This window comes from Chaetodon trifascialis, chromosome 14 (assembly GCF_039877785.1).
Source record: "Chaetodon trifascialis isolate fChaTrf1 chromosome 14, fChaTrf1.hap1, whole genome shotgun sequence".
NCBI lineage: Eukaryota > Metazoa > Chordata > Actinopteri > Chaetodontiformes > Chaetodontidae > Chaetodon > Chaetodon trifascialis.
This window is the reverse complement of record NC_092069.1, coordinates 6,489,721-6,509,848: the sequence shown is the minus strand read 5'-3', so window position 1 is coordinate 6,509,848 and position 20,128 is coordinate 6,489,721. Positions and strand designations below refer to the sequence as shown.

The following is a 20,128-nucleotide window of genomic DNA, read 5'->3' as shown; positions in this document are numbered from 1 at the left end:
TCCATCCATCCATTTTCTATGCCGCTTATCCCTTTCGGGGTCGCGGGGGGGCCGGAGCCTATCTCGGCTGTCAACGGGCGGGAGGCGGGTGGACCGGTCGCCAGCCGATCGCAGGGCACAAACACACAACCATTCACACTCACACTCACACTCACACCTAGGGGCAATTTAGAGTCACCAATCAACCTAATAAGTATGTTTTTGGTCTGTGGGAGGAAGCCGGAGTGCCCGCAGAGAACCCACGCATGCACGGGAAGAACATGCAAACTTCACACAGAAAGGCCCAACCCGGGAATCGAACCGGCGACCTTCTCGGCACTACCTGCTGCGCCACCGTGCAGCCCCGAATGGCAAAACACACAGAGAGATTTTTGGCAGCTGTAAAGACATCACTTTCTAGAGTTTATATTGTGAATGTTAAAGCAAATAGTTGCATATTTATGCATCACAGCAACATTAGCATTGATTAAGAACCATGTGTGTTCCCAGCTTTAAAATAATAGTAGTACAGTAGTAGTACAGTTGTAATAGTACAGCCATTTTAGGTGCCAGTTAAACCTCTGCATGCATGGAAAGATGTTAAAATGTACCAGTTTAAGTGATTAAGTGAAGCCAGTCTAAGCTTAGCTACTTAAATGCCAATTAACACAGCAACAGCACCAAGGCTTTTAGATGTGATACTGTTGGTGGTTGATGTTGGTGTCTAGGACACTTTGGCCTTATGTGTTTGCAACAACTGTGATGCTATTTAGATGTTAAAGGCACCATCCACATATTCCCATCATCAAATTCAAAACATGGGATGGGAAGCTTTGCTTACATTAGCTATGAGTGAACGCTGAAGAAAAACAGACCCATATTTTCAATTATGATCCACTGAGAAATGCAGCAAATGCTTATTTCCAGCTCCAGACTCTTTAGTTACATGAGTCCAGATATCTGTAAATCATAGTGTGTGGTGAGAAAATGTGGAGTGGGCCTTTAACAAATGTATCAAACAGTATGGAAGGAGCAGTGTCGTGAATAAGAGAACAACTGAGGGAATAAGGGGAATACATAAAATCCTACATTTCTTATTTTCTTAATGTGGGGTAAATTACATCATAGAGTATTAAATAATAAATAAGCAGTCCAAACAGCAGCTCAGTTCAACAAATGTTGAATTGTTCTCTTCCAGGGCTCTTGGGGGTCACTGGAAGGTTTTGGCTTTCATACCTGTGCTATTAGTGATTATAGTCAGCAAACAGCACGGACACTATCTCTATATTGCTGCGTACAAACCACCTGGCTGTCCTTCAGGTGACCACAGATATTGCTGACAGTGACTTTCACTTATAAGACTAAAGCAATGAACTAAATCAGAGTGCACTGCTGTGTGACTTTGATCGTAAAGGTAGGAGGAGGGACCCGAGCACAGAAGGTGACCAAAGCTCCGAGTGCTGATGGAGACGTCTAAAGGTTGAAGCCACAAGCTGCTTAGGATGACACCACAACGGCTGCAGAATGACAGCTGCTGGTGGGATGACTCTGATTAAAGATCACCACCTCACCACAGGCAGTATGGTAGAGGCCATTATTCCTATTGAAAATCAACTGGACTGAGAGAGACGTTTCTGTTGCCTATAGCATTGGTATTCTTTGGAGGGCACCTCGGATATTTGGCAGGTTTTCAATGATCGGCACGTTCTTATCTGTGGAAGAGATAACGGACAAAAGATACATAGATAGTGTTGATGGAGGCAACTGCAGCAAGGAGAGCATTAAACCACGGCATGATTAAATGTTTGTGTACTCATACAGTAGATCCAAAACGAATGTGAAATATAAGCTGTGAACAGTTGCATGGAGGAAACATAAACCCTGCTATTGATAATAAGACAAACTCAGACAGACACAGACACGCCTAACTTTACTGTTCCGTTTATTCTCCTTCATTCCCCGATACTCATCGTGGGATGAACTGTGAACTCAGCACATTTTGAGGATATTTATTGACTTTAACTATTGTTGACATGAGGACAAGATGTATGGATAAACAGTAGATAAGGACTGCAACAGCACAGCAGGACTGGAGACAAGCTTGGACAAAGGACATCTCAGGACGCTGTGTCATATCTTCTCAGTGGGCACAAATTTGGAGTTTAAGTCCTTGCTGTAAATGTGAGCATGAATGTGAGCTACACTTGAATTGACTTGTTCGTACTGTAAGTGAAGCAGTTAAAGGAACAGTTCCATATTTTTGGCAAATTATTAGCTTTTTGTAAAGTTACATGAGAAGACAGATACTAGATCCATTTCTGTACCCAACTATGTAGCTGAAGCCAGCAGCCGGTTAGCTTAGCTTAGCATAAAGACTGGGGACAAGGGAAAAACAGCTAACCAGGCTCTGTCCATGACAACAAAATCCAGCGGCATCACTAATTAACATGAAATATCTTTTCTGTGTAATTTGCACAAATTCTTCCAATCAGAACAACAATTTGTTTGTTTTACATGGAGTTATGTGCCAGACGAGCTACCTAGAGTTTGCACTGGTTGACTGGCAATAGGTCCAAGGCAGAAATTGTTTGCACTGGCAGGTGGTTTTGTTACCTTTTGGCAGAGCGAAGTTAGTAGTTTTCCCCGTCGCCAGTTTTGTTAAGCTTTATAATCATAAACTGGAATAACCAGCTTCTGACGTATTTAGCGCACAGACACGAGAGTGCCATCGATCTTTCGATGTTAACTCCTTGCATGAAAGCAAATGAGCAAATTTCCCAAAATGTTGAACTAATCCTTGAAGCCATGAACATATCTGTCAGAAGAAAAAGACTTGACTGTTAATCACAGTAGACTGTGCAGCTTTTTCCCTGCATATGTCACAGCTTCTTTTTAGTTCTCGTGAGTTTTGATATTGCATTATGGTAGTCTTTAGAAAACAGCTGTACTTGCTGGACAGTAGCCTAGCAAAGCCACACCTATCTCCACACTGTGTTTTAGTGCCGTGTCAGCGCTGGACAAAGGTCTGGCTCTGGTTTGCACTTTCTTAAATCAATCACAATTGTCTTGGGCAGTGCTAAGCCCAGCATGCAGCGAGGGTGCCCTTGCGAAATAGCAGCATGCAGATAGCGGAAGAGGGGAGCGCTGACTGAAATAGTTGGCCAATAGCAGGCTTATGCCAACACCCTACTTCCTGTGAGTCAGGCTAGCGGGAGAGGGCTCTGTTATTGCTTTGTCTCTGATCTATGTGACTTTGTCTCTGATAGAACTTGGAGAATTTATTGAAGATGTTAGTAATGGGCAGAGCCACAATCAGCAGCCCACAGATGATGCACAGGGTTCCTATCAGCTTCCCACCAAGCGTAACAGGAAAGGTGTCCCCGTAGCCCACTGTAGTCATGCTAATAGTGGCCCACCACCAGCCTATGGGGACAGTCTGCAGCTCTGACTCTTGAGATTCTTTCTCAACAAAATAAATAAGAACAGAAAACAAGGAAATGCCCACAGACAAGAAAAGCACCAGCTGCCCTACTTCATGGGAGCTGTGTTGCAGGGTGGCGCCAAGAGAGCGAAGACCGGCTGAGTGGCGAGCCAGCTTCAATATGCGAAAGACTCGCATCAACCTCAAGATCTGCACCACTTTGCCAACATTCTCCAGCTCTGTGCTCTCACCTTCATCCATTTTATCACAGGCTATCGTTACGTAGAAGGGCATAATTGACATTAAGTCAATGATATTGAGAGGACTGCACAAGAACTTCTTGGCAGATGGCGCAGCAACCAAACGAAGAATAAACTCTGCAGAGAAGTACAGAACGCAGAAGCTCTCAAAGAAATTCAGCACTGGGTTTTCAATCTCCTTCTCATTGAGACCCACTGGGTGGAAGTCCGGCATGCTGTTGATGCACATGGCAACAATAGAGATAATGACCACACTCAGGGATGCTACAGCCATCACTTTGGCTGAAGTGGAGTAACCCGGGTTCTCAAATCGAAGCCAAAGATTCCTGCGGACATCTGAACACCACAAACCTTCAAACATTTCTATGTCCTCCTCCAAACTTGACAGCTCCTCACTGAAAGAGTCCATGCTGTGGAGCTGCAGTTCATCACTCCTCTGATCCCAGCACTTATCCTCAGCGAGTTCCATCAGCTCATGGAATTTGTTGCTGCAGCAAAAGTCCAGGTGGCGCTCTTTGATGCCCCAATACTCAATCTCTTGACAAAAGGAGACGACACACAACCCGTCCATCAGGTGGATTTTGCCTGTGAGGTAGAAGTTGAGAACGTAGCAGAAAAAGAGCGGATTGCGGTCAAAATAGTACTCCATGTCAGAAGGACTGAAGTCATCGCAGAGCTCCAGGATTGCTTCTTTGGAGCTACAGCACAGGAGGCGACCCAGGCGTGTCTGTGGGAAACGTTTCAGAACCTCGTGCTCCATTCGTTGTTTAAAGCCGCCAACGTTGACATTAATAAAGCAATCATCAGGGCTGTGCTGATGGAAGATCTGTCCATACACCATGATGGAGCAGCTGCTGGTCGCTATTCAGCAATCTTTGGGGGAAATCTCAGAGGCTTTGTGGCCTGCACACAAAGGCACTGACATTAATACACTTCACACTTTCTTGTATGTCATTGGATCACACTGAAATGCATTACATCAGAGCCGTCAAGTATCATGTTGCATCTGGGTTTCTGTGACACCCTGTAATGGATAAACGACAGCATCACTTGTGGTGCAGTTTGCATTCGTTTTGACCTACAGATAACATGATTCAAGCAGGCGTTGAAAAAATGTGGCTGCATTTCCATTTGTGTCACACTATGACAGCACTGCATGCAATGAATGTATTTAACTTTTTTTAGTCAGATGTGTAAAACTGCAACAGAAAACAAAAAAACTGGCTCAATAAATTCAGTGTATTAACTATCAGTGGCTCAGAGGGTAAAATGATGATATAGATGCATGTGATAATGTCTTTATAAGAGACTTCTATGATACCTATGGACAATATTTCACATGCAAACACTGACTTGTATTCTTCAAGTCATCAACAGCTGCTGTCAGCTCTGCTTGCAGCCCTGAAACGAGCAGCGCTGTCTTACTTGTCTTGTGTTACGCACAGAAATATAGCGTTACAAATTGCAGTGAAATGGCAAACCAGGGTCAGATTTGACACGCGCGGCAATAAAAGTTGTCAGTGTTTCAGGCTGTAAACAAGAACCGATGTCGAGACACATAAAATAGAAACCCAAAGTGACATAAAACACACTTTGCGCAACAATCACAAGGACATTGCACCAAATTATCTGAAAGTCATGCACAAAGTATTACTTTGCCAAATAATGTCAGCGGTTGCAGGAAAAGAACAACGTTTTCTGCTCTCCACACTCAGACACCTGAAGAAAGGAGGACAGCAGCGTACCTGGCCATGGGTTGTTCCAGCCTCGCAGCAGCAGCTGCTTCTCTGCGCTCTGTCCGGAGGCTCAGCGCGCGGAGCAGCGGTCAGCTGTCTGTGAGTCCAGCTGAGGGCGGAACGCAGCTTCCGACAGGACAACTGATCACACGGCGGGCACATCACTCTCCACTGACAAGCTGTTTGACACAATTCCTTTAAACTTCCACGTGTAATGTGCTACCACTGTCCACTATGCGCCACTTCATTGAAGGTGTACCAACTGGATCTCTGTAAATATTTTATGCGTCTTCAGGCCGAGTTCTCACATTATCCTTTAAGGAGAGGCTGCGCTCTGTTTCTCATTTGTTTTGTTTTTTTGACATTTGTGTTTACTCAGCTGATTTTAATGTCACACAAAACCCCCCCAAAACTGCACAAACAGTAAACACCGGAGGGGAATATGGCATACAAAGTACTAAACAAAGAATTGGTTAAAAATAGAATAGAATAAAATAGCAACCTTTGTGTGTGGACCAATTAAAATGAAATGATGATTTTGCACATGCAGTTTTGATGCTGGCTGCAAAGGGACAAGTGTGCAAGAAAGCTGGTGATGAATTACTCTTAAAATATGGCTAAAGGTGGCTGTGTCAAATTGTGACAGGAACACTTAAACATGCCACATTACTACCTGCCACATCTTGAGATGACAGCAAATCAAGAGTATTAGCCTTCACGGACGCAGTGACGGTTAAGGCTGAGTTAAAAGACTCAGGAATGGTCAGAAGTAGCTCAGTAGTAAGTTTTTTAGGGTTAGCAGACATCCACAGTGATGGAGTATAATACAGATAATTCATTTGAAAACCTAAAACCAGAATTAAGGCTGGTAATCCAAAGTGTACAATGTGAGTAAAAAGCCCAGTGTGATGCTGTAATCTTGAAAACCCTGCAGATAAAACAGTAACTCCTTATCTGTCATCTAACAAAATCAGCATGGCCCAGCGAGAATTGAGTAATCATTCATCAATGTTAGTAATAATTCAGATAAATCTACCTGCAGTGGCACACCAAACCCCTAAACATCTGCAGTGAGATCTCACTAAATTGCATACCAAGAGAAAATATATGTTAATCAGTCAGATGACACAAATTGAAAAATGACTGTTTATGATGCTGGAGCCTCGCTCTGATCCCATTCACTGACAGTAGATGGCAGGAGAAGTTTGTCTCAGAGGCAGGTCAGCCTGGATCACTGACGGCCAGAGCAGCTTCAGCAAAGACTACAGTGGTGGAGCCAAGAGGCTGTGGCTTCTTGATATTTCTTACTGTTGTTTTAATTATTTACCCTGTAATCAATGTTGATGTCAAGGCTACAGACATGCACCCCAAATCAAATATATCATCCCATCATGTACCAAGAATTCAAACCAAAGAGAAAGTGTTTCCCTTCTTCTAGCACAGACACTTATTTGTTGAGCATTATTCCAAACTGGACTTGTTGGTGGTAATTGTTTGGAAACCAACTGTCCTTTGTGGAATAGTATTTTACACATCATGCAGTGACCAAGACTGCAGCAATAACTTTAAAAGGTCAGCAAAATGAAATCCAATCAAAATCCATTTTAAAATCTATGACGGTTTATTCACTGTTTACTTTGATATAAAAATAGTTAACAACAAAGCAGTTATATTCACTCGTATTTTACAACATTTACGGTAAAATAAACACATTTAACTAAATTATTAAAGACATATCAAGTGAAACTGACTCAACATATATTTTGCTGTGTTTTAACTGCTGACGCCACATATGATAGTTTCAGTGCAGGCGCTTGTTCTGTTAGCATCTCCACAGCTGCCTGTTCGAGTGTTAGCCACAACAAGCAGAGCTGGTTCGGAACTGTTAGCAGTGAGTTGAAACCAACTCCTAAAAAAGACACATGTATGAAGGCTGAAGTACATCACAATGCTTTGGGTTTCCCTCCTAAAATGAAGTTCTGGGACTGAGCTTCATGCCACAGGGCTGTGACACAGCGGGCAGCAGTTATATTTACGGATCTCCTGCTCCAGAGCGCAGTGTTTACACACACTACACATCCAGAACTGGTACTCCTGGATCGGAAGGCCCGTCACAATGCACGTGGGTAATTTTCCCTCCGCCCTAAAAAGGGAAAAATAGAATTAGTTGACGTCAGGGAATATTGTAATGAACTGATGTGCCACTGCATACAAATCACATAAATATCCATTTTAGGGTGAACTGGAGGAATGTGCATTCTTCTTCTTCTTCACTTCTGTTCTAACAACGGCCAATGAGTAAAGCTCATTCTTTTGCCAAGAAATGAAGCAGAGAACTTTTAAACTATTTGCAGTTATAAGAAGAAGAACGCCTTACAGAGCTTATTTCACAGGCCATGCACAGTATTACAGTGTTGATAAAGCAGGGTGCTGTTTACTGCAGCTTCCTGTCTTGCTCTGGATGCATGATATTTTAATACTAATGATTTAAAAACACTCCCCTCATGGTGTTTGGAGTCTCATCTGAACTCACCCCTCTGGTGATCTGTCCAGCTCCACCGTGCGGCTGTCTCTCGGGGTGTGTTTGATGAAGATCTCTAGAGCCAGATCCTCGTAAAGCTGATGCTGTTCTGGGTCCAGACTCTCTAAGGACTCCAGCTTGATGAAGGCCTGTGAGCACGTGCCAAAGGCCCTGTTGGCTGCGGAGCAAATGGCGAGCAGAGAGTAGATCTCCACCACTGGAATGATGTCCTCATACTCACGCAGGTGAAGGGCTTTAAAAATGGAGAGAAATAATGAAGCACTAGACTTCCACTCTATTACAGGAAACTAACTGAACTTAATGCGGCTTACATGACAGCATATGAATGTTTTATGGGGCAGTTCTCCATGCAATCAGCTCAGCTAACTGTAAAAAGGAGGAAGGGACTGTGTGAACTGCTGTCTACGGTGACGTGCATGCGCTCTGGCACCTGTGCGCATGGCGTTCTCCATGTAGCCTTCATAAAGCTGCCTCTGAGCGAGCAGGAAGAAGTGATACGCCTCCGCTCCACGCCAGGCGTTGTCCACAATACGGTTGTCGGAAGAGGTTGCATCTTCCTCAAGCAGCCCAGCAAGTGCGAAGGTTGCCTAGTTACATAAAACGTATACTGTAAAGTACCATAGACAAGTAAATGGCACGCAGATGATGATGCTGCTCTATATATTTAAGGCCATAAACAATATTTAAAAGCTTTTATTTACCAAGAAAAATACATCCATGGTATAAATGTATGTACAAAGCATACTGTAATAAGTTACCTCAGACTTCTTCCCTTTGGCTTTGTTTTGCTGTGACGTCTTCACCTGCTCGTGGTAATTTTCAACAAGAAGTGCCGCCAACACGTAGAGCTTCTTCACCCGCAGTGGTCTCGTCCTTTTCTCCGCCTCCTTGTCTGCTACCTGCAGCAGTAAACACAAATTCCATGATATGTGCCCCCAAACATATTTGACCACATGAATATTTATCATTTCTTAGTATCTCAGTTGATTCACCTTTATTCAAATTATTAAACTTGTTAATAAACTTCATTTTAGCTCAGCTTAAATGACAGCTTTGTAATTTTGGAGCAGAAGAAGCAACATATAACTTTTCTTTTTAGCTACTCAAAAGTATCGAGCATGAAAACAGAAGCCCACCTTAAACATGAGCTTGGCTGCATCAAGAAAATGGTGGGCTTTCCTGTAAAGTTCCACCGCCTCTAAAGTTTTGTTCTTCTCAAGCAGATGTGAAGCATATTTGGACAGAAGAGATTTAATCTCCTTCATGTTGTGGGTCCTGGTGAGCTCCACTGCTTTGTTCCACTGTAAGAAAATGACAAAAAACAAAATAGCATTATTATTTCAGATGAATTCAGAAAAGGGCCATATTTAAAAAGATAGAGGCTGAAGTAGTGATCATAAGAGTCGGTGCTATAAATAGTTTGTATGTAAAGAACGCTGGTATTGGAGGAGCATGGTCTGACAGCAGCGTTCACACACTGGAGCTAAATATCACTCAGGAACAGGAGGCAAGGTTTGGATGTCTTCTGCGTGTCACTAAGAAAGTCCGGCGCCACAGGTTTCCAGTCTGTCTCTCACCTGGTTCAGATGGACACACGTGTCAACGGCAGCTTTGGGCTGGTTGCACTTCAGGTAGGCGTTCACAGCCTGTTCACACATGCCCACAGTGGCAAACATCTGTCCAATCTCCTGCAGCAGAGACAGAGAAAGGCAGGAGAGGAGATGCAGAGCAGTAGGTTTTATTTAAAGGTACAGACACAGAGCCACTGATGTCTGTCCCAAGGAAGTGAACAGCTGAGTCTGAAGTACTTTGGATGACCTATGAATTATTGAAATAGATTTTGACATAGCATTTCTATATTAACCTGTGCAGCTTTTATAGTTTATGGCACTGGTTCAGGAGACTGACAGACCAACTGCTGTTAGTCCAGTGATGAAATAAATCCATGTCACAACACTTTAAGTTCAAAGTCAGGGTTAGGAGCAAAGCTGCAGTCTGATGAATTCTGGGGGCTGCTCAGAGGATGGATCAGAGGACATCACAATAACCGAGCAGGAGACTGCTTACATTGTGTCTGTGTCTAACAGCAGACTGTTTAGCTCAGACTGTCTTGGATTGGGAGGTGCATCTTCATCATCTACCATGCAGGAAGCAGAAGCGAATGACAGCGAGGAAGACATTTGGCTCACCGGTAAAAGTTTATGATTCTCTGGCAGCACAGTGGTCAGCTTTTCAAGGCCTTCATAGTCCTCTAACATGTAGTAGCACTCTGCCAGCCTCTCCTGGTTACGGCCTTGAAGGTAGTACTGCACTGCATTGACCCTTGAAACAGAACAGAGGATTTATATTCAACAGCCATAGTGGGGCAGTGTTACCTCTTATCTTAAAGGGCAGACCCATAAATACACTGAAAGAGCCATTGGTCGCTGTATTAAATCCCACTGTCCACACTGGCTGTGAAGAGGTTCCATCCTAAAGCTAATCCAACGTAAGTGATTGAGGACAAAACCCACAGTCCTCATTCTGTGTATGAGCAGTTAGTTACATCAAGTGGGTACACATTCTAGAACTTTTTTTATGTACAGCATCTTAAAAAGAAACTTCTAACACAGGTATACATTGCCTCTACACTAAATGCACTGGCCGGAGAAAGAAAGGGTAAACAAAGCTTCAGTACCACTTCTGCCTGTCAGCAAAGTAGTCTCCAACTGCATTGTAGGCCTGTTCCAGCAGAGTGTCATCACAGTCACCAGAGCCAGTTTTGAGCAGCTGGAGCACCCTGAACCAGTCCCCCAGCTTGATCCTAAGGCTGATGGCAAGGTCCCTACAAGAAAGGAAACATCCAGTGGCCATCATGCCTCATGAGCTGGTGGCATAGGGTAACACTGACACTAAAAACAGACTGAGCACAAGTAAACAAGAACTGAATCAAGATCGGATGTACCTGCGATCCATATCCAGGTACATCCGCTCAGCTTCCTCGAAGCTGCCGAAGTAAGCTGCCACCTCCGCCTGTTTCATGGGCTCGCTCTGCAGGTTGCCCAAGCGCTTCACAAACTCAATGCCTTGGTAGTCTTTGCAACGGACGAAGGCCTGTTCTGCTGTCTTCAGATCCAGCTTCTGGAGGGCTGCCTCAGCCAGCAGACGCCTGACAGGTTCATAACAGAGAGAGGGGTTGGTTAGGGACTATTACCAGAAGAGCTGCGTGGCATGATGCGTCTGCATGAATCCTAATACCCACTCTAATAAGATGAATTCAGGTTTAAACTGGAATGGAGCTATTAGCTGTATGACAGACTGCTACTTCTAATGGTAAATCAATCTGCAAGGACTGACTGATACTTTTCACTGACTCCTACAATAGGAGAGGATCATTCCTTGAGGTTGCCAGTTTTTGAGGGATGCTGCAAAAACTGACACATCAGCCAGAGAACGCACAAAAGCTACAGTGATCACAGTGCTGCTTCAAAAGACCTGCCATAAATCTCTCACTCTGCTCTCCTCTTCCCACACCAGCAGAAACGTTGTCTTTCTGTAGCCATGGTGGCCATCTCTGCTCATTCAAACTTTCCTTTTCTCTTTCTGTTGGTGTTTTTCCATTTACCAGAGTCTTGGGTGTGGATTGTCTTCAATGAACTGTGAGGCATCTTCAATCCCCACTTTTTCAATCAAGGCACGACTGTCTCTCAGGGAGCGGATTTCAAAGTTGATGAGGTTGTCTTTGTTAGGCCTCTCTGGATCCTGTCAAGCAAGATCTCATTGCTGAGTGCTCAATGAAATCAACCAATAAACTGCAGCTTTGAGTTTCATGATATTAGCACAAGTGGTTATGTTTCAGATATCAACATGATTGTGGTTTACCTTCATGATTTCATCAAGCAGCACAGATTTGATTTCCAGGTCTTCAAAGTTGCAAATGTATCCAGATGTTTGGATTGGCTCCTGTTTTGAAGATAGAAGACATTACTGTAATGGTTGCTAAATGTTTACTGACTAACAATAAGACGATGAAGATGAGCATCACTCAGACAGCTGAGCACTCACCTCTGGGTCCAGGTTCCTAAAGACGTACATCCGAGTCTTCTCCATCATGGCAAACAGATCAGGGTTGTCATTCGCCCACTTCATGTCCCAAACATCCTTGCGCTCAAACTTGGATGGATCTCCTGCAGACGCCTGGTTCCCTGTGCTGTCATCAGTGGAGGAACGAACTTCCAGGTCCAACAGAGTCAGCACACCTGCGATGTCGATTATGGCCAGACGACTACGGAAAACAATCATTACGTTTAATGTGACGGCACTGAAAATGTGAACAGCTTTAAATTATGACAAACTGTGCTTGAGCTGGTAAACAATATATATCTGGACATCAACATCAATCAGTGCTTGCCTGGAGTTGCAGTTCAATGACAGATAGTAGGCTCGGTTGTTCAAGGTGTATTTCTGGATGAGAACAACATTTGGGAGGCTGTATCTGTGGATGGTGCCAGACTCACGGCCCTGTCAGCACACAGTCACCCAAACATTCAGTTCACTTTTCATTTTACTGCACAGCTCAAAACAGCGTGCAATTGAAACAGAGATACGTACCACAATCATGGTCCTATCTGTTGCTGTGATACAACAAATGGCATCTCGAGTTGCCTGAAATGCAACACAAGCATACATATGAACCATTAGGATTCATACAACGGATTTGTAGTAGAAGACTGCTTTCCACTCGTTGAAATGAATTCCTTGGAGTGCTGACAATGTACTTGAAATGAAATTACTATTAGTAGTTTCTATATTTGTTTAGTTAAAGTAGCCACATGGAACAGCCTTTCCTCAGGCTGTGACCTCTGCATCAACCCTCAGCCATGACTGATGGTCTCATTTGCTTAAAAGTCATATAGACTCATTAGTATTAAGATAGGACTGTTTGATAACCAGCTAAACCAGTTTCAACTAGTTTGCTTCTTTGACATAGAGTGGGTGGAGAGATGAAATGAAAATGTAACATCCGAGTTTTACAGTATACTGGACTGAAATGGCTCAGAAGTGAGCTGATTTTTGTTTAAAAATGTTTCTTACTGGGAAGCTTTTTGCAAAATCTCCACCACTGTCACTGGGTCCAGATGGATTGCTGTCAATGTGATAGACCCTAGAAAGGCAGAGAGTCAGAAGAAATTTAAAAAAAAAAAGCCAGAGAGACAGCCAGACAGACAAACGGGTGTCCTTTCCACCGAGGTGAACTGTGGTCCAGGTGCTAGGAAAGCCCTGGCAGAACACTAGGTCATGCCCGGCCTCTCTCAAACCTCAATGGCATTTGATCCAGATGAATGAATCCTTTTCATGACACTGGCAGTACCAACACCCTACAATGAAACAGTGAGCTAGTAAACCCGAGGTTTCATCCGCCGACTCACAGAATCCAGCCTTGTGGTTATCTGGCCTGCCTGTAATTTTCCATGATCTGCTTGATGTGTACTGTAAGTTCTGACATGGGTGTTCTAGTTTGTCCCCATCGACTACCTGGCTTCATTTAATACAATCTTAATGACACCCCGCTGAGATGCAGCTCCATTATACTGGAAATGTTATTCCAATGGCGGAAAAAACTCACCTCTCCCTTCCCTCCTTCTTAGTTCTTGTGACTTGGTTGATCTCCAGAGCAGTTAATTTTTTCGCAACTCTGTACTGCCACAAGTAGAAAGCCTCTTTGGATGCAGCGATCACATGTGTCTTGGTCATGGTGACAAACAGCGGTTCTGATCAAGTAGACAAGTGGCAGATTTTATTACAAAGAGGAAAATCAGAGCGTGGATTGTTAAGAGCTTCTGTCATTCCAGAGTAATTTCATCAATACTTTCCACTGCTCACAGTGTTTATGTCATCTGGTGGATCAAACATGTTTCCAGTGTCACCAAATGATATTGATTTCTCAAACCATACAGTTTCAATACATGTGCATACATAGCAATAGGGTGTTCACTTTTAGATAAAATACAGTTCATCTCTTACAGGGAGCTATACTAAACTACACTGAAAAACCTGGCAAATGTTTGGAAATGACTGGAAATATTGTCTGGAACTTTGAACTAGGAAAAATTCTGTGCCTATGTCCTGCGTGGATATAAACAAGAACTCAATCTCTTGTGATTTACCACAGCGGGCTATCTGAAATCCATTCAGGCCACTGAGGCTTTGAAATCTGCAGGCCTTGAAGTTTCTCTGCCTGAGCTTCACAGCAAACATTCAGCCATGTCAAACAGTGACAGAATGCTGAATACTTGTGAGATATGAGGATGCCCAGTGCTCGCTGTCTATTTGCTATAGGATGGTGTGGCCCGAAGAAAAATGGATGGCAGGTGGCAGAACGCCAGCTGTTTCTCTATAAGCACGGTGTGATCTCTCACACTGGCTTGAGGAAATACACCAACCTTAAGGTAAATTAGGATTCTGATCAACTCACTACATCATAAGATTAAGTTAACTTCTGTATGCCAGCATGCAGGGCACGTGGCTTGTTTAGCACATGAACGGTGGAAGAAAATTCACAATTCAAGATTCTACTGTTTCGCTCAGCAAACAAAGGAGAGAATTACTGAGTGCTCTTGAATTCGTAGAGAAAGAAAAATCACAAAGCTAACGTCACTTCCATATAGCCCACAATAATAATGATAACATACTAAAAGTGGAGGGCATAGAAAAAGTAGAACCATCAATCAGAGGAGGAGACTGTCTCAACAAATTATTACAAAGGGAAACTTTTTGGATTTTCAAATTAGATGCCTGTATATATCCCGGTCTTAATGAAGAGATGGATTTTAGACCATTTCTATAATTATTTTGTAGGTCGTTGAAGATTAGCCCTTTCTCTTTACTCCGTGATTGAAACATATATATTTTCATCATGGGTTTATCACTGTTGATGTAACCTTTTTATATAATTGTTTAATCACTTGACTGATATTGAAAGTGTTTGTCTCATCTCACAGGTCGGTGGCTACTTGAAAAGTTGATATGTTCTTTGAAAAAATCATCATAACTTATCTTTGTAATTGGAACTCTTGTTCTGTCTGATGATCGGCTGTATGAAACATTTCATCTTGTGTTATGTGAGAATTAACTGGTCTAATTGTTCTTGACGTTGGCACTATATTAGCAATCAGTGCACCTGACTCGGGTCCTTACCTGTTTTTTACGCCCTGATGAAGACCCGCCGTGGTCGAAACCGGTCTAGAATATTTCATATCAATATGCCCTAATTTAATAAAGGCTTTTTAACCATCCTTGGCTCGGTCGGAGTGCCTGAAGATAGCTTTGTGCTTTTTCTTTGTCTCTACTATTTCTCTACATACTGTACAAACTCACCAATGTCAATGTATTTGGAGTCCAGAGGAGTCCCAATGGAGTTGCACAGAATCAGCACGTACTGAAAAACACACAGTAGTGCAACATTATTTTATAGATCAACTTAGGATTCTTTATCCAAGCAGAGAGTCGTCATTTTGAGTGTGTGGTTTCAATTTGTACGTTACCCTCGCATGACACCCAGACTCTAACTCAGCATCCTCCTGTGTGGCAGTGAATTAGAAAAACAGGAGGCAAGACAGCAGAGAAATATTTGTGATCCTTGCTCTTACAGCTCAGTCTGTATCTGTATAAACTGCATCTCCCCCTTTGTATGTCAGAGGTAGAATACATCTAACAAAAGCAATGGATGTGCTTGTCTATGAGTCATACAGCAAGTAACTAACATCAAGTCAACCTGCAGTGTTTTATTGACCATTACAAGTCCTGGTCCTTTTTCACTGTCGCCATGTTAGGGCATATAACCCAGAGGTGTTTGTACCTGCGGCTGGGTGTCATCAGCCTTGCTGGCTAGGATGCAGAAGTCCCCTGAGGTCGTGATAGACATCAAGCTCTTGACATATTTGACAAACTTCTCGTTGTTTTTGGTGTCCCAGAACACCACGCAGTACTCCTGCCGCTCTGGCTTTGTGTAGGCGTACACCACTGTGCTGCAACAGTAGCCCCACTGTTAAGAGACAGAGAAGAGCTGCTGAGGTTCACCTTTTGTGTAGACTCTGTGTAAAGAAATACGATCAAATAAAAGACAAACAACCCCTTTGTCAGAATGTAAGAACTCAGGGGTGTAGTGCAGTAGCTTCCCCACCAAGTAGTGGAGATGTGTAATACTGTAAATTTGATTGTATGTCAAGTGGTGGATAATAGTCTTTGTACTACTATATAAGCCAGCTGACCATGTCTTACTACTATACTATAACTACTTTACTGCTCTTTGTTCAAAAAAGAAATACACCATGTGATCAGTACAAACAAGGTGTTGTCATTGCAGCAGGCCAGTTCCACAGGGCTTAAACAGCTGTTTCATAAAAGTCAGAAAAATACCAGAGAGATGTCTAAAATGTACTTTCTGACACTCCTTTCATGTAAAAGAGAAAATCTCTGGTCAAAAGAATCTTTACAGGCTTACAGATGAATGCAAACACTGTCCCTAATACATTCTATTGATTTATAGACACATAGTCATCAATGTAATTAAATGGAACAAGATTTGACTAAATCTGTTATTATGTCCTTTGCCCTGATGAATACCCTGAGGCTGCAACTGACCAGTGTTTAAAACATACTCGTGCCAGATTAAATATAGGTTTTAGATAGTCAATGCATGTTTTCAAGAACTGTTTATTCCTTGAAAGGTCCTGTTTGAAGGGTTTAGTGACATCTAGCAGTGAGGTTGCAGATTGTAATTAACTGAATACCCCTCTCCTCGCCTTCCCTCTGAAAGTGTGTAAGAAGCTACAGCGGCCACGAAACTCATGAAAAATCCAAAAGGTGCTTGCCAGTGCCTGTTTGGTTTGTCTACTGTAGAAACATGGCAGTGCAACACGGTGGACTCTGTGGAAGAAGACCTGCTCCCTCTGTAGATATACACAGCTCATTCTAAGGTAACAAAAACACAATTCCTATTTTCAGGTGATTTTACACTAATGAAAACTAAGAGTATTCCTAACAAATCCTGCCAACAGATCCTCCTAAATCAGATCCAACAGATCCTCCTAAATCTTACACAACTGTTAGCATTTACCTTATAGTCTGGTCTTATGTTGGCAAAGTAGATGTAGGAGTCCACAGCAAGGCCTATACGCAGCCCTCCTCCCTCCCAGGCGACTCCTGTCATCTGCTTCCCAGGAACTTTTAGAGTTCTCAGATGCTGTTTAAACACCAAAAAGCATTTTAAGTGAACATATTCAAATTGTTTCTGTTTTACAGCACAAAACACATAAAGCTTTGTATTCTCTTAGTCAATTCTCTGTAAATTCTTCTCTCAAACTCAGTGTGTAAGTAAGGGAACAAAGTCTTCATCCTCACCTCTCCAAATGGTGTGTAGAACTGCACAACATTGAATTCTTTGTCCAGGTTTGAGGCTCTGAGTGAACCCGCCACCGCCAGAACACTGCCACAATGATTCCACTGGATGCTGACCACATTCATCAGGGTGTCAATACACACCGGGTCTGAAGAACAGAGCAGCAGCAGCAGTGTAAGTGCTGAAGTGTAACCGGGAGAAAACACTCTTTACAGGCTTTTTTCTACTTACTCTCATCATTCTCATAGCGCATGATCTGGCATCTTCCATTGTCAAAGCAGATAGCCAGGCATGGACAGTCTGGTTCAATGTAACCTCCATTTCCTGCATACCAGTGGATACCTGCTATACTGATAGCTCCAGTTGCATTGGTGAGACAGCTGATGGTCATTTTTATCTGAAACATTAACACAGATCATAAGAAGTCAACATATGCTAATGTGCAACCAGTAATTGAGAGCACATGACAAATGACCTGCATGTTTATTCTTTCAGTTAGCATCCTGTGAGTCAAGAAGCCATCTAGTTCTAAATGGGTACACACTGAGATGACTGACATTTCTATTTTACTTAAGCTCATGCACTCACTATGAAGTTTCCTTGATTGTCATAGATCTGTACTTCCCCGTTGGCCATGCCGAAGAGGAGGATCTTGCTGTCTGGCGACCATGCCACATGAGCAAGCTGATTTCCCTTTAGCTCCTTTCCCCAAATCCGGTTTCCTGCAAAAATAAAAAGGCATTTATTCCACTGTACATGTTTATACTCATTCCCTCAGTCTGTGAACAAAGCAATCCTTATCCAAGGAGCCTAAGTGGTTTTAAGCTAAATCTGGTTGGAAGCATATCGTGCTTTATCACCATTACTTCATTTTTTTTTAGCAATCACACTATGAATTTGTTTTTACCATCTACAGATCCAACAATGACTGCTCCATCTTCATACACAATGCAGATCTTCTGACCGTCAGCATTCCAACTCATGCTCCTCACCACCGATTTGTTGCGGTTGTTGATCATTTCCTCGTACCACGCACCTTTGGGAGGGGCAAACACAAACAACTATAAAAGCCAAATCTATTACAAGACACTTTGTATTTCTAGTTGGGCGGCAGTAGTCACCTTTGTACAGCATCCATACAATGATAAGTCCATTCTGGTCGCTGGTTGTCAGCTTTTCATACTGTTCATTCCACGTGACCACTTGCACCGCGCCTGCACGTGTTGTAATCATGACGTGTCAGATCATTTTCCTATGGCTGGCTCTACATCCTTGCCTGTTACTCACATAGTGTAAAGACAACAGATTTGGCAAGTACTGAATGTAACTCACCACTGTGTCCCTCAAGAGTCTGGTTCATTGACAGATTACTGGGTGCAGCAAGACCTTTAAGTTTGGCATCATCTGTTGTAAAGCAGCAAACTAGTTAAACATAACAGTGGGTCTATCCAACAGATGGATTAGACCAGGTGGGACCATTTCTGCTTACAGTGACTGGACACTGAGGCACCAGAACAGAGCCAAAAGCTTGTGAAAGTTTCCACACAATATACTGTAAGAGGCATTGTTTCAAAAATCCTCAAATCTCAATCACATGGGATTACATAAGACTGTTACAGACAAACTTTCACACAACGCTGAATGTATGCAACATTATTCATCAGGGGTAGCTCGAAGTAGCCCGAAAATCATGAAGGTGTACCAGGGCTGTGCAGGCTGTGTCCATCCACTCGACTCACCTGTCTGAGTTTCAAGCTTGAGTACTCTGAGAAGACCATCGTCTCCTCCACAGGCAATGAAGCCTTGATCTTTGTTCCAGGAGACACATTTTAGATGTATATTGTTGGGGATAGCAATCTATAAAACACAGGGAATTGTAGCCACAGTTCACCAGTGTTCTATGTCTTAACAGACGTATCGATGAGTGGTTTGGTAGGTAACAGCACAAGACGCTGTTAGACACTCACCTTCTTGCTGAGGTAGATAAACATGGTGGTGACGTTGCAGACCTATATCAATTCGATATCAATTTCTTACACCTTAAACACACTAGTTAACAAAACAAGACACTACCCTAATGTGAATTAACAAACTAGATAGCTAAAGTGAGCTAACTCTTTCAACCTAGCTAGCTACATCATGCGGCCTCGACAACTTAACGTTAGCCTGTACCGTTAGCTTTGCTAGTTAAGCTACCAAACTAACGCGACGGAGTGACGTAGTTTATGTTTAATGTTGCTCCACAAATTATAAAAACAACCACGATTGTAGTCAATAACGTTAGCAAATATATCGGAAGAACTGTTCAAATTCGACGTTTGCTTATATTGGAGGACTCCAGTTCTCAGGGCTGTAGCTTCCCTCGGTCTCCCGTGGTAACCGTAAACCGGAAGACTCGTGTTTGTGGTCTTTGTGGTAATTGTAGTTTTTTTTGTGCGCGACCTAATGGCTGCTGTCCTTTTTGAGGAATCGTCCTGTGCCACTGGCCTTCATTCTACGGGCTGTTAATTTGGTCTGTGTTTGGGAGTCTTTTAGGAAAAGTTGCCTCTCTTTATTAAACTCTCCATGATTGTCTTGTATGGAAACCCATGAGAGACTTACTTCAAACTAATGTGAAAACGTGGTAGGTCCACAACAGTCACTTACTATGAAAAAGCCCAATAAACCAACCCTACCATACATAAAATGTATTTTAATACAATTTTGCATTTAATTATGTTTGATGCAAAATAATAAAAACAGTCCAGTCAATACCAAAAGTTTTGAGATACCAAAACTCCAGGTATGGTACCTTTGATAATACTGACAGTG

At 42.8% G+C, this 20,128-nt stretch overlaps 2 protein-coding genes across 3 annotated transcripts; both read right to left on the bottom strand.

The window, feature by feature from the left end:
* Positions 1-3,174: 3,174 nt before the first annotated feature.
* Positions 3,175-4,501, bottom strand: kcns3a (potassium voltage-gated channel, delayed-rectifier, subfamily S, member 3a). The gene has a single exon (XM_070979681.1). It carries the CDS (start codon positions 4,499-4,501, stop codon positions 3,185-3,187), a length of 1,317 nt encoding a protein of 438 aa, XP_070835782.1. The 3' UTR covers positions 3,175-3,184.
* A 2,494-nt stretch (positions 4,502-6,995) lies between these two features.
* wdr35 (WD repeat domain 35) lies at positions 6,996-19,712 on the bottom strand. Of its 2 annotated transcripts, XM_070979078.1 has the most exons (28): positions 19,285-19,712; positions 19,057-19,174; positions 18,650-18,721; positions 18,439-18,531; positions 18,225-18,353; positions 17,906-18,039; positions 17,549-17,714; positions 17,320-17,465; positions 17,036-17,161; positions 15,776-15,961; positions 15,462-15,497; positions 15,295-15,355; positions 13,544-13,688; positions 13,012-13,081; positions 12,529-12,582; positions 12,329-12,438; positions 11,983-12,202; positions 11,800-11,880; positions 11,543-11,679; positions 10,883-11,086; positions 10,616-10,762; positions 10,128-10,260; positions 9,516-9,626; positions 9,075-9,239; positions 8,697-8,837; positions 8,369-8,525; positions 7,930-8,170; positions 6,996-7,539 (listed from the first exon to the last, which is right to left on the bottom strand). In XM_070979078.1, the coding sequence occupies exons 1-28, from the start codon at positions 19,306-19,308 to the stop codon at positions 7,389-7,391; spliced, it is 3,558 nt and encodes a 1,185-aa protein (XP_070835179.1). In that variant the 5' UTR covers positions 19,309-19,712; the 3' UTR covers positions 6,996-7,388. The 2 variants fall into 2 exon arrangements, with proteins under 2 accessions (XP_070835179.1, XP_070835180.1); XM_070979079.1 differs by lacking the exon at positions 15,462-15,497 and having other exon boundaries at positions 19,285-19,700.
* Positions 19,713-20,128: the final 416 nt, after the last annotated feature.

Excerpts from the sequence above, each read along its gene's own strand:
- kcns3a (XM_070979681.1), bottom strand. The coding sequence starts at position 4,501 with ATGGTGTATGGACAGATCTTCCATCAGCACAGCCCTGATGATTGCTTT.
- wdr35 (XM_070979078.1), bottom strand. The coding sequence starts at position 19,308 with ATGTTTATCTACCTCAGCAAGAAG. Across the intron at positions 17,715-17,905 it reads ACAATCAAGGAAACTTCATA|ATAAAAATGACCATCAGCTG; the intron begins GTGAGTGCATGA and ends TTAATGTTTCAG. Across the intron at positions 12,439-12,528 it reads CAGATAGGACCATGATTGTG|GGCCGTGAGTCTGGCACCAT; the intron begins GTACGTATCTCT and ends GTGTGCTGACAG.